This window comes from Dipodomys ordii, unplaced genomic scaffold (genome assembly GCF_000151885.1).
Source record: "Dipodomys ordii isolate 6190 unplaced genomic scaffold, Dord_2.0 Scaffold20, whole genome shotgun sequence".
NCBI lineage: Eukaryota > Metazoa > Chordata > Mammalia > Rodentia > Heteromyidae > Dipodomys > Dipodomys ordii.
The window spans coordinates 2947695-2964221 of record NW_012267236.1 but is presented as its reverse complement, the minus strand read 5'-3'; the positions used below and the strand labels follow the sequence as shown (position 1 = coordinate 2964221).

The 16527-nt window shown below is 39.0% G+C and overlaps 1 protein-coding gene across 11 annotated transcripts in view; it reads left to right on the top strand.

Moving 5' to 3' along the window:
* Rasgrp3 (RAS guanyl releasing protein 3 (calcium and DAG-regulated)) overlaps positions 1 to 16527 on the top strand; it is a 101465-nt gene that overhangs the window by 48233 nt on the left and 36705 nt on the right. For 6 of the 11 annotated variants that reach the window (XM_013013782.1, XM_013013773.1, XM_013013776.1 and 3 more), the window contains 6 exons: positions 6256 to 6388; positions 9032 to 9245; positions 10486 to 10588; positions 13521 to 13583; positions 14134 to 14265; positions 15530 to 15677. In XM_013013782.1, the coding sequence (XP_012869236.1) occupies positions 9176 to 9245; positions 10486 to 10588; positions 13521 to 13583; positions 14134 to 14265; positions 15530 to 15677 (516 nt within the window). In that variant the 5' untranslated portion in view covers positions 6256 to 6388; positions 9032 to 9175. Of the gene's footprint in view, positions 1 to 6255; positions 6389 to 9031; positions 9246 to 10485; positions 10589 to 13520; positions 13584 to 13915; positions 14064 to 14133; positions 14266 to 15529; positions 15678 to 16527 lie in introns of those variants that run through there. The other 5 variants (XM_013013778.1, XM_013013777.1, XM_013013775.1 and 2 more) reach the window with 5 other exon arrangements.

The following is a 16527-nucleotide window of genomic DNA, read 5'->3' as shown; positions in this document are numbered from 1 at the left end:
CAGACCCAGAGTTCAAGCCCCACATCTGACAAAAAATAAAACAAAACAAAACAACAACAACAAAAAAAAACCTTACCATATTTTTTTTTGCAACAACTAAGTAGCAAGATTTAATCTCATTTTACTTATTGCTGGGTTGGGGCTAGGGATCTGACCTGACTGGGAAGGAGGTAAAAAGCTCATTGATCTAAGAAACACTTAAAAGGAGTTCTCTTGTTCCTTCCTTCTTTATCATCATCATCATCATCATCATCATCATCATCATCATCATCATCATCATCATCATCATCGTCATTATCAACTTCACTCTGATGTAAGTGGAATAATCAAGAAAGTTTAGGAATGCAACCATTAAAAAAAATCAAGGCCAGAGTTTTCCGGAGCAAGAGGGTCACAGAGCGGGTTCTTATGAATATAAATTGATATATTCAGAAGAAGAAAGCATCAACTTTTTTTTTTTGGTTGGTCGTGGGACCTGAACTCAGAGCCTGGGCGCTGTTCCTCAGTTCTTCAGCTCAAGGCTAGCGCTCTACCACTTGAGGCACAGCACCACTTCTGGCTCTTTTCTGTTTATGTGGTGCTGAGGAATCAAACCCAGGGCCTCATGCATACAAGGGAAGCGCTCTACCACTGAGCCACCTTCCCAGCCAACATCAACTTTTTTAATAAAGCCATTTTCCCCAATTCTAAAATTTTAATTTCCTTCATTCTTGACCTTGTTTGGCCTTCCTACCACAATGTGAGCACTGGAGTTGTCCTAGTCCACCTTTGCCTTCAATGTGGTGGAATGTGTCCATCTGGAAACCCTGGGCCCCTTACACCTGTCTAGAACAGGTAGATATTTGCTTCTCTTCCATGTTCAGTTCCAAGCAAGTTCTAGGAAAGTGATCCCTAGCTTGGACCTTATAATGTAATGGTATTTATTGGTAGAATTTTTTCCAGGATTTTCTCCTTTCCATTCAATGTATGTCAGGCAGCTATACATTTATTTGTTTGGTTGCCAATATTAAGAATAATAAATAAATAGATAAAATGCAGCTAAGCCTTGTTACTTCATTGTTACCAAAAAACAGCAATGAGGTGTTAGGAGATGAGCTCTGAGCTGTGCATTCACTCCTGTTTGGGACTTGGTACCAGAGATTTCCTACATTGTCAAGCTTGCTGTAATAATGAAGCCTATTCACTTTTAGACAATAGGGCCAGTGTTAGCTACTGAGAAGCTCAGCCCCAGGAAGAGTAAACATGTGTTCTAGACAATGCCCAGGAATTGTATCTAATGGACAAACCTTTTAATAACAGCTAAAAATTGTATGGGTAGGGGTAAAAAGAAGAAATGTTTGGAGTCAGAGTTGACTTTGCAATCTAACTAGTTACTATTGGACACTTAAAGTAACCTCTCTAGGCTCAATTTTCTTATCTTGGATTCCAGAGTTTTATAAGAATAACCATATATAGGTAACATCCTCCAGCATTGCGTCTTTCAAATGACATTGTCACCAACAAGTGGTATTTTTGCATGCTATTATTACTTTAGTTTTTAAAATCCAGGAGAGTATCAATGATTCACTCTCCATTCATTTAGTAAAAGCTCTTTTGGGGGAAAACAAATACCCCCTCCCCACAAAAAAATTAATAAGACACTGGAAAATCTTATTAAATAAGCCTATCAAAACATAGAATGGGAAACAATTACGTTTAGTGTTGAAAAATACAGTATTTTCCATAGCTACTCTATACTGTCATTATCAAATGACCTTTGGGAGATAAGCTCCACTATCCAGAAATGTGAGGTACTTTATTCGTTGTGACCTTGGTCCTGGTCTGCTTAGGATGACTTAACGTTGCTGTAAGCAGTGGGCCTGTTTCCTGTGTTCATCCTACTCCAGTATTTTTGTGATAGAACCGACAGTGACAAGAACAGAGCTGGTGAGCATCCTATGAAGGGCAGCAAATCAGAAGAAACAGAGTAGAAAGGAAAATTCAAAGAACTGAGGAGCTTAAACAAGGAAAGTGCAGATACAACCAAAGGATACCAGATACAAAATGTGAGCTGGGAAGAAAACAGAAATGATAACTTGAGAGACAAGTAATGAGTCTATTGGAGAGTATGATGGGGAGGCCAGAGGTAGAGAAAGCCTGGTTGGGAAGGCAGAGAACATGGCAAATGTAGCTAAGGTTGTAGTTGCCAGAATGCAAAACCCTGGACCTCTCAAAGGGCAGGACAGAAATAATTAGTTCATTTCCAATGGTGTCTTCATGCCTTCTTTGTCCTATCAGGCAAAAGTTGATGAACTATTGAATGAGATCTGTGCCCTGCTGATGGCACCTACTGAAGATACTACCTGTTCAATGCAAAGCCCTATTTTAGTTCTGACGCTCAACCGTATTTAGCAAGCACAACCAGGTAGGCTAGGTTTATGCATACCTGTAATAACATCTACTTAAGAGGCAAGAGAGAGTAGGATGGTGAGTTTGAGGCCAGCCCCAGAAAAGTTAGTAAGATGTTATTTTAAAAACAAAATGAACACGCTAAAAGGGGTAGGCACAAAGCGAGGTAGAGCAGCTGTGAGATCCTGAATCCAATTCCTAGTACCATCCAACAAAGCAAAACAAATTAAGCAACAACAGCAACAACTTATAGAGCGCATGAATAGATCACAACAGCATTTGCTCTTCAATACAATACAAGCTTCCTAATACACATTGTTTCCAGAAAGTTCATCCAAAAATAACTTCAGCAATTTGGCACAAGTGAGTATAATCACGGAACAAGGAACTTAAAATAAGCAGCAGCCTTCTACTCTAATGAAAATAATGCCAGTAATTCTGTTCTTCACAACATCTCTTGCATATTCTTTTCTCTTAATCCTCAGATCTGTACTCACCTTACCTTTCAGCATATGACCTTGTTTCCTTTTTTAGAGTAAATTCAAGTCTCCAGTCAAGAACTTCTTGACTTATTACCACCAAAATAATAACTTCACCGAGACTCATCTTTTCCTGTTCCCAGTGGGGAAACTTTTGCACTATTAAGATCAACCCATTCACCAGAACATGGAGCCATCTTTCCGTTCTCTTGGAGATCTTGCTATGGGGATTCACTTCTCACTGAGCTGTCCTTCCATTGAGATTTCCCTTTAATCTATCAGATTTCAGTTTTTATATATATATATATATATATATATATATATATATATATACTTGCATGCCGCTCAACATGTGTCCTTGTGGGTTTATAAGCGAAATCTAGCTTTCATCTGTACTGCTTTAGAGAACAATCATCTCTTGCTACAATGGTTATCATTAACAAGTAACCAGTCCTCTATCTTCAGTGTAGGTTTCTTCAGTCTTCCCCTTACTAAAGCTGGAAGAACTATTAAAAATTCAAAAGTGAGCCAGGTGCCAATGGCTCATGCCTGTAATCTTAGCTACTCAGAAGGCTGAGATCTGAGGATTCTGGTTCAAAGCCAGCCTAGGCAGAAAAGTCAGTGAGCTACTTAACTCCAATTAATTACAGAAAAAGCTGGAAGTGATGCTGTGGCTCAGGTGGTAGAGTGCAAGCCTTAAGCAAAAAGGAGATCAGGGACAGAGCCTAGACTCAGAGTTCAAACCCCAGGATCAGAAAAAAAAAAAAAGAAGAAGAAGAAAGAAAAGAAAAAAGAAAAAGAAAAAAAACAGGAAAGAAAAGAAAGGAAAAAAAAAGAAAAATCCAAGAGGTTATGCCCTTTTTATTTCTATTCATCTTTGGAACAATGAATGGTTTTCCATTGCCCCTCAGATCAAGCTCGTACTCACTCACAGCTTTATATTTATTAGGAATTGCGTCTCCTACCTCTTTGGTGTCATCACTTGCTACCTTCAACACTTCAGTCCTTCAAGGGCTTTCAATTTCTTTTCTTTTTCATCTTCTCACTGGGTCATTGCTTAGCTAAATTTCTTCTAACTTCTAGACTAAACTGCCCCCTCCCCCACTACCTCCTCTGTGGTACAGAGGACATTTTATTATCATTATCTCTCCACGTCTTTGGTCTTTGGTGTAGAATAAATGTAAGAATTGTGTCTTGTCAACAGACTACTCTTCCTCTTGACCACTCCAACACCCTCTAGCAGACACTCTAGTACCTTGCTTAGTGTCTCACACCTAATGTATTTATCAAATAAATATCTTTCACTTTCATGATAAATGCTTTTTTTTAATTGAATTCAAGACTTAAAGGTTTATACTAATTACCTCTTGTTTCACAAAGGATTTAGGCACTTAGAGACTCTTTGCCATATGAAGGCCAGATGACTGTAAAGAAACATGTACTGGGTCATTTAGGTATGAAGTTAGTTTCTACTGCTTACAGAGGAGAATCTTCAAGGGTCTTTGTTTTTCTTTTTCTGGGAATGGAGATAAAACTACACACAAGACAGTCTTTGGAAGTTCGAATACGACCAGTATCATTTACAAAGGGCTTCTTACATAGTTCCTAGAGCCAGCATTCTGCCTTATAAATCCTACAATCCCAGAGCCAGGAGAAACCTTCACTGTCAATTTGGCATGATTTCTAGACACCATCTGGAAACTTCATCTACAACTTGACAGTCTTTACCCAGCTTCCATTCCTGAAAGTTCATTGCTGTGGAGGCCACCTGCCCACTCCATAAAGCCCTAATGCAACAGTAATTTTTCCTTCAGGTTCTTTTTCCCTTCCCTACCATCTCTCTTTCTGACACTTCTATAAATGGCTTCTCTACTTCACCTTAAATACTCAACTTAAAAAGTCTTAAATATCTAAAGAGAAAAATAAAGCCTTAACTATCTAAAGATGAAGGAGATTCCCTTCCTTGAATGTAACATTCCACAGGCTCAAGTGTGTACATTTTATTTTACTTTACTAACCCTCTAAATAATCTACTAAAACATGCTGCATTGATGGTATTTTACTCCAATGCAATTTAAACTTTGCCCATGTGGCTATAATTCTGAAACTCATTTTTTTATTGTGAAAATACTGTACAATTACATGGGCAAGATAATGAGTACATTTCTTTTTTTTTTTTTTTGGTCCAGTCGTGGGCCTGAACTCTGGGCCTGGGTGCTGTCCCTCAGCTCTTCAGCTCAAGGCTAGTGCTCTACCACTTGAGCTACAGCGCCACTTCCGGCTTTTTTCTAATGTGGTGCTGAGGAATTGAACCCAGGGCCTCAGGCATGCAAGGCAGGCGCTCTACCACTGAGCCAACTTCCCAGCCCTACATTTCTTATCAAGCATTGTAGCCTCCTCCTTTGTTTCCCCTTCCCGTCCCATCCTCCTCCTCCTCCCCCCACCCCACACCAAAGTTATAAAGTTCGTTTTGGACATAACGACTTGTACGTCTCATTGTTGCAATGGATCCACCTGTATCCCTATTTAAACGATTTGTTTTTCCCCTTTCCCTCCAAAAATTATAACAACATCAAATACAGTGAAAGCAGGGGTTATACCGTGGGGGAGGGACATACAAAGCAACAAAGAAATAATCTTATAAATGTGTTAGAAACAATCCCATGAAAGAAAAAAACATTTGAATACATATCTTAGGGTTCATTTCCCTAACATCAACTTATCTGACCATTTGTGTTTGACTCAGATATATACTAGTTATTGCACTAAGTGAAACCCATTTTTTTAATTGAAAGTTTCCAAGCCAAAAGCCCTGGTGTTGAATTATAACTGTGAATGAATATTTGCATGGAATTGTTACCCTTCACCACTTCTAGAATTAGGATTGTGATTCTGATTTTTTTTTGAATGACTTTCTTCACACACCTTAATAAAAGTCTTTGTTACATGAACACATCACGCTTAATCATACCCTGTGGTTCCTTTAAATGGAGAGTGTCCCTCTTAGAAGTAATATGAGCAATCAACAATACAGTTAAGTCCTAAACTATGGGAGACTAAACAACCTGAATTAAAATAGCATTGACATTTATGTTGAGGCCATCAGGAGTGAACTAAAGTAGTATTTTACATTATGTACCTAAAAATTGGCTTTAGCACACATGTGTTTTTCAAAGACAATTTTATTCAAAAAATAAAGCTAACTGATTAAAAATATGTCACCAAATTTCTACTTTGACTATTTTCTATTGTTTATTGATTTTATGGGAAAGTTTGGACCCAGTCCCAAACACCTTAAGAAATGCTTTTGAGAATACTGTAACACAGTACAGATTCTTCGTTTAACATATGTGGGTTCTTGATTTCTATTCTTTTGTTTTTCTTTCAGGTTTTCCAAAGTACTTATGGTTGAAATTGAACAATCCATTTCTGTAGACTTCTCTCTCCTCATACTTCCCAGTGATGGTAACTGCCCCTCACTTCCTTCTAAACCTAGAAATCTATTTGTGTGAAAACAACAGGTAAATATTTTTAACCACTGTAAATTATTTTTAAAATATTCATACAAAATTTAAAATAAGCATACTCTGATATTAATAAGGATTATTTTTCTAGATGATGAGTTGCTAGGCAACTTTTTTCCTTTCCTGGTCCATTTTAAATATTAAATGCAGGCTGCTTTCACAATGAAGAAGCTTTGTTTTTGAAAAGGCAGCTGTAGACACAATAAAGTCCACACCTATGCAATATGATCTCAGGTAACTACAAGGCAACAGATTGTCAAGGGAGCTCCTGATGGCAGAAGCATCAGGTTACTGTTGGCAACCTAATAGCCTACCCCACCTGGCTCATCACAAACAGAACCCCAAACTCTGATCAGGTCTTTAATACTGGCTTATCTCTAACCTCTTGTGGGAAGGTCAACTTCTTCCCAAAACAGCTCAGAGGAATCATTTTTGTTTTGCCTTGAAAAGCCAAATGAACTAACCCAGGCTTTACAATGAATACATTTATTCTTCAATGGGCGACAACATTTTAGGGTTTGTATACTTAGAAAAATAACAAAACTTGTTCATTGTTCAGTCTTGACCTTTAAGTACATGGATAAAGTTTACAACAGTGAAAAACAGTGCTGCCTGAAATATCTTTTTTTTTTTTTGCCAGTCCCAGGATTTGAACTTGGGGCCTGGGCACTGTCCTTGAGGTTTTTTTTGCTCAAGGCTAGCACTCTACTGCTTGAGCCACAGCACCACTTCTGGCTTTTTCTGTTTATGTGGTACTGAGGAATCGAACCTAAGGCTTCATGCATGCTAGGCAAGCAATCTACCACTAAGCCACATTCCCAGCACCTGAGATATCTTGATGGCTCCCAAAGTTCTTATCACTGTGGACAGATCCTATTATAATCTAGAAAGCTGACAGAATGTCTGTTCTAAAGATACTTATTTAAAGCTGATTTAAATAAGTGAATCAAACTTAAAAAACCTTCGAAAAATTTATGGAACCTCTAGAACTCACACTAACATACCCATATTCAGAAACAAAATTGGACATGGTTTATTTTACTCATTTCTCCATCAATCCACTAGCCAATCCTTTTTTATTTTCTTCTGTGTGAAAAGCACAATCTTAGGCATTCAACATGCACCAGGGGAAACACCTTTTGATCACAGGTCTTAGGTTTACAGTTCTAGAAAGGTACAAATTAATAAATAAAATATAGAGTATGTCAGATGGTGATAAGTATTATGAAGAAAAATAAATCCAGGAAGAGAGGTTAGAGGGGGAACCTCTGGGAGGTAGGTGTGGTGGTCAGAAAATGCCCTGCCAATAAGGTAACTTACTGAGACATGTGAAAGAGTTGGCTCCAGGTGACTTTCAGAATTCTCTTTCACAAGTTTCAAATAAAAATAATAATTAAAAAAAGAATTCCCTTTCAAAAATCCAGTGGTTCTGTTATTGTGACTGAATGTTGGAAATAATCCTTCTTTTGTCTTTTAAGAATGGTACCTCAGACACAAAAATATATTTTGTATAGACTGAATTGCCAGGAAAAATATATTTTTTTTCAGAGTTGCATGCCTAGTACAGACTCACCAAAATTTCTCTTTCTCAGATCTCAGCCTCCTGAGTAGCGAGGCTTACAGGACAGAGCCACCTGTGCCCGGCTACACTTCTTTTTAAACAATGTCACCCCTTCCTTCACTCTCTTCCAGTTTTTCCCTTCCATCCCTGCCTACAAGTTGTGTAGGCATTTCAACATAATGTCTATTGAGTAATGATTTTTTTTATTATATATATATGATTTTTTAAAAATATAGTGCTAAATCTCTGTGAATCCTACCAGTTGAGGTGAAAGGGGAGTAAGAATTCCATGATAGCATTATTGTGAAGGTCAAGTTGGGTTATATATATATATAGAAAACATTGACCATAGTGTTTTATGTGGTTGTACAGTAAGTTATTGATAATTTTACTACTACTACTACTGTTACTTTTAGCAAATTGAGGCAAATATAATTTTTGTTTACATTTGTTGAACATTTAATAATCACTGAGGATACTGCTTATAAATATATCTGTATTAAAAAATTCATCTCCTCATACATCCATGTAATAATCTTGAACCAAATAACATTTATAATATTCTTGAATGCCATATTACTAAGACTATGAAGCAGTGGTTCAAGCCTATAATCCTAGTAACTCAGGAAGCTGAGAACTGAGGATATAGGTTTGCAAGCTAGCCTAGGCAGACAAATCTGAGAGACTGTTACTTTCCATTCACTAACAGAAAGCCAGAAGTAAAGGTGTAAATAAGTAGCAGAGAGCCAATTTTGAGTGGGAAAGTCTAAACAAGAGGGTTTGAGTTCAAGCGCCAGAATTAGTGTTGAAAAGGGGACAAGGGAAAACAATGAAGCAATTGTAAGATATTCTTTCAAAACCATTTCAGCTATGAGACAGGAAATGGGTGTGTCTCAAAACACACACACCCTTGGGGACAGTTTGTCATTTTACTCTCATGAGACTTAACACAATCTCAGCCCCTTAGGTTCTGTTCTTTTTGTATAGAAAGATACAGTAAGTGGAAGTCATTTTTTTTTTACAGGAGAGAAACAATGCTTCAATTTCCATTAGTCTGATAACTTTTTTTGTTTATTCAGAGTTTTCTTGAAGCACAACTAAGAACAAAAAGCTACCACTAGGCACAAAAGTCACTGGCACAAAAGTCACTGATTCATGGGATTATGAAGATGATCTCTCTGATGTTGAAAATGTCTCCAGTTTTTTGACAACAGGAAATAACCATGGGGTCCAGCGGCCTTGGGAAAGCAGCAACATTAGATGAACTGCTGAGCACCTGCATTGAGATGTTTGGTATGAACCTTTCCCCTTTCATACTGTTACAATTGCTTTTCTCAATTCAACTACAGGTTGTTTATGGGCATTGTATATTCTGGTGTGATCATTATATGTCTTCAGACTTAATCCTTCTGTATATGTCTTATAGCTCTTGTTGAATTATTTAACTTTGCAACTATGTACTTTTTATGTTGCTTATGTGTACCCCATTGTTAAAATAATCCTTGGATAAATAGAATCACACAAGAATTGTTCATTTAATTGATCCCTTAAATACTTTGACTTAAGGCTGGGTGATGATAGCTACACCTTTCATCCTAACCACTTAGGAGGCTGAGATCTGAGGATAACAGTTTGAAGGCAGCCCAGGCCAGAAAGTCCGTGAGACTCTTTGTGAGATTCTTTTTTGTTTTGTTTTGTTTTGGGTCCAGTCGTGGGACCTGAACTCTGAGCCTGGGCGCTGTCTTCAGCTCAAGGCTAGTGCTCTACCCCTTGAGCCATAGTGCTACTTCTGGCTTTTTTCTTTTTGTTTATGTGGTGCTGAGGAATCGAACCCAGGGCCTCAGGGATGCAAGGCAAGCACTCTACCCCTGAGCCACCTTCCCAGCCTTCTTTATGAGATTCTTATCTCCAATAAACTACTCACAAAAAGCCAGAAGTGGTGCTGTGGCTCAAGTGGTAGAGTGCTAACTTTGAGCCAAAGAAGCTCAGGGACAACACCCAGGCCCAGAGTTCAAGCTTCAGAACCACCAATAAAGAAACAAACAAACAAACAAATAAAATCTGATGTAAGCCAGCGCAATATTGCAGACCAATTATAGGGTGATCAATTAAGTTTTAATTATATATAAACATTTTAAAATATGTGCCCTAAATACCCAGGCCAGACTTACACTGACAAAAGCACTCATTCTTTAACATTATATTTAAATTTACCTGGGTATCCCCTACTGTTATTTGATGAACATAACAGCTACAAACAGCCCAGCCCACCTTATCGAGTAAAGGGAACTCACAGAAGTAGGAGATTAAAGCTAATTTAGTTTATGAAAATATTTTTGGAATGGGGTTGAGAGGGACATGAAGGAGAAGCATGAAAGGGGTGACATTGATCAGGATAATTGTGCTCATAACTAGACACATTGCCTTCAAACCCCTTTGTATGATTTTAAGACAATTTTAAAGGAAAAAGCTGGCATTTTTTTCTAGTGATATTAGCACTGTTGTCTTTTAATTCTCACTTTATTTTTCACAGATGACAATGGAGAGCTGAATAATAGCTATTTGCCAAGAATAGTTCTACTGATGCACCGATGGTATTTATCTTCCACCGAATTGGCAGGAAAACTTCTCTGCATATATCTTTTCAACTACTATGTAATTTTTATTGTTATAAATCAAGCTCTGTATTTTAGAGAGCCTATCCAAAGCCAGTGAGTTAAGATGAATAAAGTCTTTAGTCAGTTATCCAACTCTTTTGAGAATATATAGATGTCTAGATGAAACTTCTGGATGATGGCCCAAATAGCTGATTACCCACTGGATGTTTTGGCTGTACTTGAATATAATCAGGATAATGTGAAACAAAACAGGAGCTGCATGCTGAGTGTTTGGTAACTTGTCTTAAACATGTCAATTGTTAGTTCAAGGGAAGAATATTGGACACTGATCTAAGACCTAACTTACTCTTTCCATAATGACCAAACTGTGGGCACAGAGGACCCTGCCTATGTAGATGGAGATGCTGGCTAAAATAATATGCACTAGCTCAGACACAAGCACAAGTTTTGATCTTCCCTTGCTGGCAAGACTCCATAAATACTCTGCTACTTGTATTGTACTTTGTTGATTAATGCTGATTTTAGAATTTCTTCTGATATGAGAAGAAAAAATATCCACATGGAGTGGGAATGTAGCTCAGTGTCAGAACACTTGCTTGGCACAAATAACTCGCTGGGTTCCATTCTTAGTATGAGAATAAAATATAAGTGAAATAAGAGAAAAGACGAAGGGAAAAAAGGAAAAGGGAAAAGTGATTGAACATCTAATGGTTGCCAGTGCATGCAAAGTCTCACCTTTTCCCTTGAGATTTAATATTTATTGTACAATCTCTAATATTTACTTCCAGTGGTCTCTTCCTTCTTCAAGTCCAAGGGCTGTGTAGATGAGCAAAAATCCCTACAAGACAGGGGGAAGGAGAAGGTTCATTGACAGTTTTTAGGGCTTGTCTAGGCTTCCTGGGCTAAGTGGAGATCCGCCTGCTTTGGTTCAGGTTTCTCCACTCTCCACTTTCTATGTCTTCCTTCCTATCCTCCCTAGAACATCAGAGCAAGAGCAGATGTTCAGAAATATTGGCCTTGAACCCAGGTCCTCGAAGTGAGCATATCTCCAGTAGCACTTGCTGTTCAAAGTAGAGAGTAGGGAAAAATGGAAGGAATTGACCCACGTGGCCCCATCACTCCTCATGTTCCAAACCTAACCCCAAGATTTTTTTTTTTTTTTGTCAGTCATGGGGCTTGAACTCTGAGCCTGAGTGCTGTCCCTCAGCTCTTCAGGTCAAGGCTAGGGCTCTACCACTTGAGCTACAGCGCCACTTCCGGTTTTCTGGTGGTTTATTGGAGATAAGAGTCTCACAGAGTTTCCTGCCCAGGCTGGCTTTAAACCATGATCCTCAGATCTCAGCCTCCTGAGTAGCTAGGATTACAGGCGTGAGCCACCAACACCTGGCTCTTACCTCAAGAATTCTTACTCTTATTATGTCCACTGTTAATAGAGCATATTAAAATCTTCATATGGGAATGTTGGGGTTGTATAAAACTTGGAGAGAGCCCCTGAGTCAACATTCTTTACATTCTTTAAATTTTCCTCGCTTTAGAAGAAAACGTATACTTCATATCCATTGTGCTAGCATTTTGTAGGGGTTCAATAAATAATTATTAAAAAGATAATCAATATACAACTTGTGGGCAGGGGGAAAGTGAAGGAAGGAGTAATGTTGTCCAAATGAGAGGTGTACGGGTTACCTGAAATGGTAACCCCTCTGTGTTACACCTTAATAATAACAATACAATTATATATATATATATGAAGATAATAAGTAGTCTTAAGAATAAACCACAACTTTTATATTTATGTACCTGAAAATGACATTCTCATATATAAAACAAATTAGGTTACATAGGAAAGGTACTACTCCTAAATACAAAAAAAAAATCTTTTTTATTTGCTAAAATGGTGCTTCTGCATACTATCCATTTTCTTTTTTGTGGGGGGGGGGTCCGGTCATGGGGCCTGAACTCTGGGCCTGGGCACTGTCCCTTAGCTCTTCAGCTCAAGGCTAGCGCTCTACCACTTGAGCCACAGCGCCACTTCTGGCTTTTTTCTTTTTGCTTATGTGGTACTGAGGAATTGAACCCAGGGCCTCATGCATGCAAGGCAAGCACTCTACCACTGAGCCATCTTCCCAGCCCCTTACTATCCATTTTCAGTAGATAAAATTGGCAATGTACTTTTTAATTATAGTTGGCAGCTATGGGTTAGTGTTTAAGAAGGTAAAACCAACTCTCTAAGTAGCTTATCTTCCAGACACCAGCCCCCACCAAAATACATATAAGAGCACTAACAGTTCAAGTTTTAATTACTTCATGGTCAGAGCTCATTTCTTTCCCCATGTGAGGGTTTATGTACACATGATCACTTCTCCAAAATGTTTCAGATCAGTATACATCACAGCATGGATTTTTTTTGTAATTTTAGACCATCTGCATATGCATAATGAGATTGGACTCAATTCTTAAAATGAAATTCATTTGTACTTCAAATGCATTTTATGTATGTTGCCTGAGATCTTTTTTTCTTTTTTTTCCAGTCATGGAGGTTGAACTCAGGGCCTGGGCACTGTTCCTGAGCTTCTTTTGCTCAAGGCTAGCACTCTACCACTTGAACCACAGCACCACTTCTGGCTTTTTCTGTGTTTGTGGTACTGAGGAATTGAACCCAGGGCTTCACGAATGCTAGGCAAGCACTCTACCACTAAGCCACATTCCCAGGATGTGTTTTGACTGTTGCCCAGCATGTAGAGTGAGGAGAGTCATTGTTGGGCATGGGGACATTATTGGTGGCCCTAAAGTTTCAGAGGCCGAAACATTTTGAATTTCAAATGTTTGAATTAGAGGTTCTCCACCTGTAACCCAGATGTCAAGTATGTCCCCTGTGTGAGCAATGTGTGTATAGAAAAGCTGCAGGGATGGGCAAAGAGCAGTGTGCAGAACTTTTCCTTAACTTGTGCACGTATCGAAATGCCAGTGGAGAAAGCTGCGATGAGTTTCGATTAAAGATCTGCTACTTCATGAGGTAAATGGATGTACAGATTTCAATAGACTTACAGATTTTCATGGACTTGTAGCATTAACTGTACTCACTGATTCTGGAATTGTTGGCAATTTGCTCTTCTCCAAGCAGCAGGGATGCCTTCTTTGACCAACTTTGTTAAAAATTAGTCCTCCTTGATTCCTAGGGGTTAGGGATGGGTTAGAATTTACCTTCTGGACTAGAGATGAATGTAATCAGGGAACAAAAACACCTCTTAAAGAGGGTGAATGTAATTTTTTCCACTCCCTCTCCCCACACTCATTACTTGTCATGAATTGGGGAAGCAGTTCCTCTCAGCTGCCTGTCCTACACAGCATCAAGATGATTCTCAAAGTTGAAATGATGGATCCTGGCTCTGGGCTGAAGGAGGGCAGAGAGAGACTAGTATCTGGAATATCTGGCCATGGCTACTTGGACGTACAGTCAGTCCTGGATTCAGTGTCCATTGTTGTCCATAACATGGTACGGCAGTTTCTAAAGAGGTCCAGCTTGAAATCTTTCAGCTGTTCAAAAGCACTTTTATACCTTGCAGGTACTGGATTCTGACGTTTCCTGCAGAGTTTAATTTGGATCTGGGTTTGATTCGTATGACTGAGGAGTTCCGGGAAGTGGCTAGTCAACTAGGCTATGAAAAACACGTCAGCCTCATCGACATATCCAGCATGTAAGAGGGGCGACTCTTTCACACTTGATGAGTCCACAGCTTTTGAGGGATTGTGGTGGTGACCCTCACTTGGCTTGAGCTCATGTTATTCCAGAATTAGAGGACAGCCTGGCTGCAATGAACATAGCTGTTCTGGACATACTTATCTCTCCACGTGGCAGTTTGTTTGTCAAATGGGATAATGCCTTTCTTATGGGATTATTATAAGCGTCCCCAAAGTATAGCATGTGAAAGCACTTGGCAGATAATAGATGCTCAATGCTTAGTTAGTGAATCTGAATCTGGTTATGGTCTCCGTGCTGTGGAGACTCCATACCAGAACTGGCTCATTAAAAATGCAGAATCCTTGGCTCCACCCTTAACCTGCTGAATTGTAGTCTACATTTTAATGAGATGCCCAGGTGATTCTTATCTTCATTCAAATTAGAGAAGCACAGTACCCTGGAGCTTTTGAGGCTGGCTTGAGACTACACAAATATGGCTGGAGTTGTAACGTGAACTTGGTAGGTCAGTTATTGGGAACTGGTTTTCTGTCACTGATTAGACTTTTTTTTTTCAAATTTGCTATGTAACTTTGGGTTGAGAAACCAACTGGATGATCAAGTATGCTTATCAATCTTGTAAAATGTATGTTCTTATGCCTTAGGCATTCATATAATATTCCCTTTATTTCAAATATTTCTTTGAGTGATCACGCTAGAAGTGAAATCCCCAGCACAGCTCCCTTTTCCCTCCCCTCCTCCTCCCCCTGCCAAAAGAAATGATCAACAGTGTGTGATTTGATAACTGTTTACAGTATACACTATTCAGGTTCTTTCTTAGTGAATTAGAATCTCTGGCAAGGTAGGTCCAAACCTTTGCTTCTGTAACAAGTTTCTCAGGTAATTCCTATTATGCTGAAATCTGAGAACCATAACTTCTAGTAGTTTCCAATATGCCTTAAGTCACCATCTGCTGATCAACTCCCACATTTATATGACCTCTCCTTTATCATCCAGATCTTGTTTGGTCACCAGGAAAACCAAGTCAGAGATTTTGGGTGGATCAGTGCAAGCCTACCCTGTCTAGAAAAACAACTCCAAGTTTATGTTCTGTTGGCAATGGGGGTCAGTGGTTTTTCTCTTCAAATATGAAGGACAAGGGCATGTATTTTGTGCACAAGCCCCTGGCAGCGGACCAAGAGTTACAGAGTCAGTAGGTTAATAACTTCCATCGAGTGAAACAGATTTTCAGCACGCTGACCAACCTCCCTCTACTTTTACAGTCCTTCCTATGACTGGATGAGAAGAGTTACACAGAGGAAAAAAGTATCCAAAAAGGGAAAGGCCTGTCTGCTGTTTGACCATCTGGAGCCCATTGAGTTGGCTGAACACCTCACTTTTCTGGAGCATAAATCTTTTAGAAGGATCGCAGTAAGGAACTTGACATTTATTCTTCCAAGGACAACAACCTTCATGCCAACTTTCCCAAGAGCTGCATTTTCATACTCCGAAGTGTTGGCAGGCTCTGTCACTATGCTTTGCTAGAAAAGTGCCCTTAATTCACAGGAACAATCCCTTTTAACCAAAGATAAATATTAGCCTGCCTTTATTTTATGGCTCAGGAGCTATATTTCTGTCGCTGTTTTCAATGTGTCCTTTCATAGAATTAAAGCACGATTTTTTTTCTAAATACTCAATGGAGATTTAACCATTCAAGGTTTATTTAGCTCGTTGACTTTTCTCCCCAGTGAATGTGTCTAGTTGGGTGAGTTCATTTTGGAGGGAAGAAAAATGTGCTTATGTTGGATTTTGCATAAATGCCTAATTAGGAGTACAAGTAGAAATTTAGGAACTGTAGGTTTTGAGGAGGATCTCATCATGCAAGGAGAGAGATCTTAGACCTTTCTTCCCTCTTCATCTTGCTATTGCTTCATTCCTTTTCTACATCCCCTTTTTCCTCCTCCTTTCTTCCTGAATTGTGTTCCCAATTTTGTTGCCTTCTCCCTCTATATCAAGTATGTTATGATGATATTTTCACCTTGGTTCACAATCAGCCAGCTGTTTTGCTTTGCTTCATCCAGCTCTAGGGAAGGTATTTCTTGAAATGAATTGCTTTATTGGTGGCAAAGAAGGCCCTGTTGATGAGAAGCCTGAAGTTCTAAAAGGTTGATTCTTTCACTAAGTAGTTCTACTTGCACAGGATCCTGACCATTCCTTCCAAGCAGACCTGGGGCTGATGGTGGTGGTGGTGGTGGTGGTGGTGGTGGTGGTGGTGGTGGTG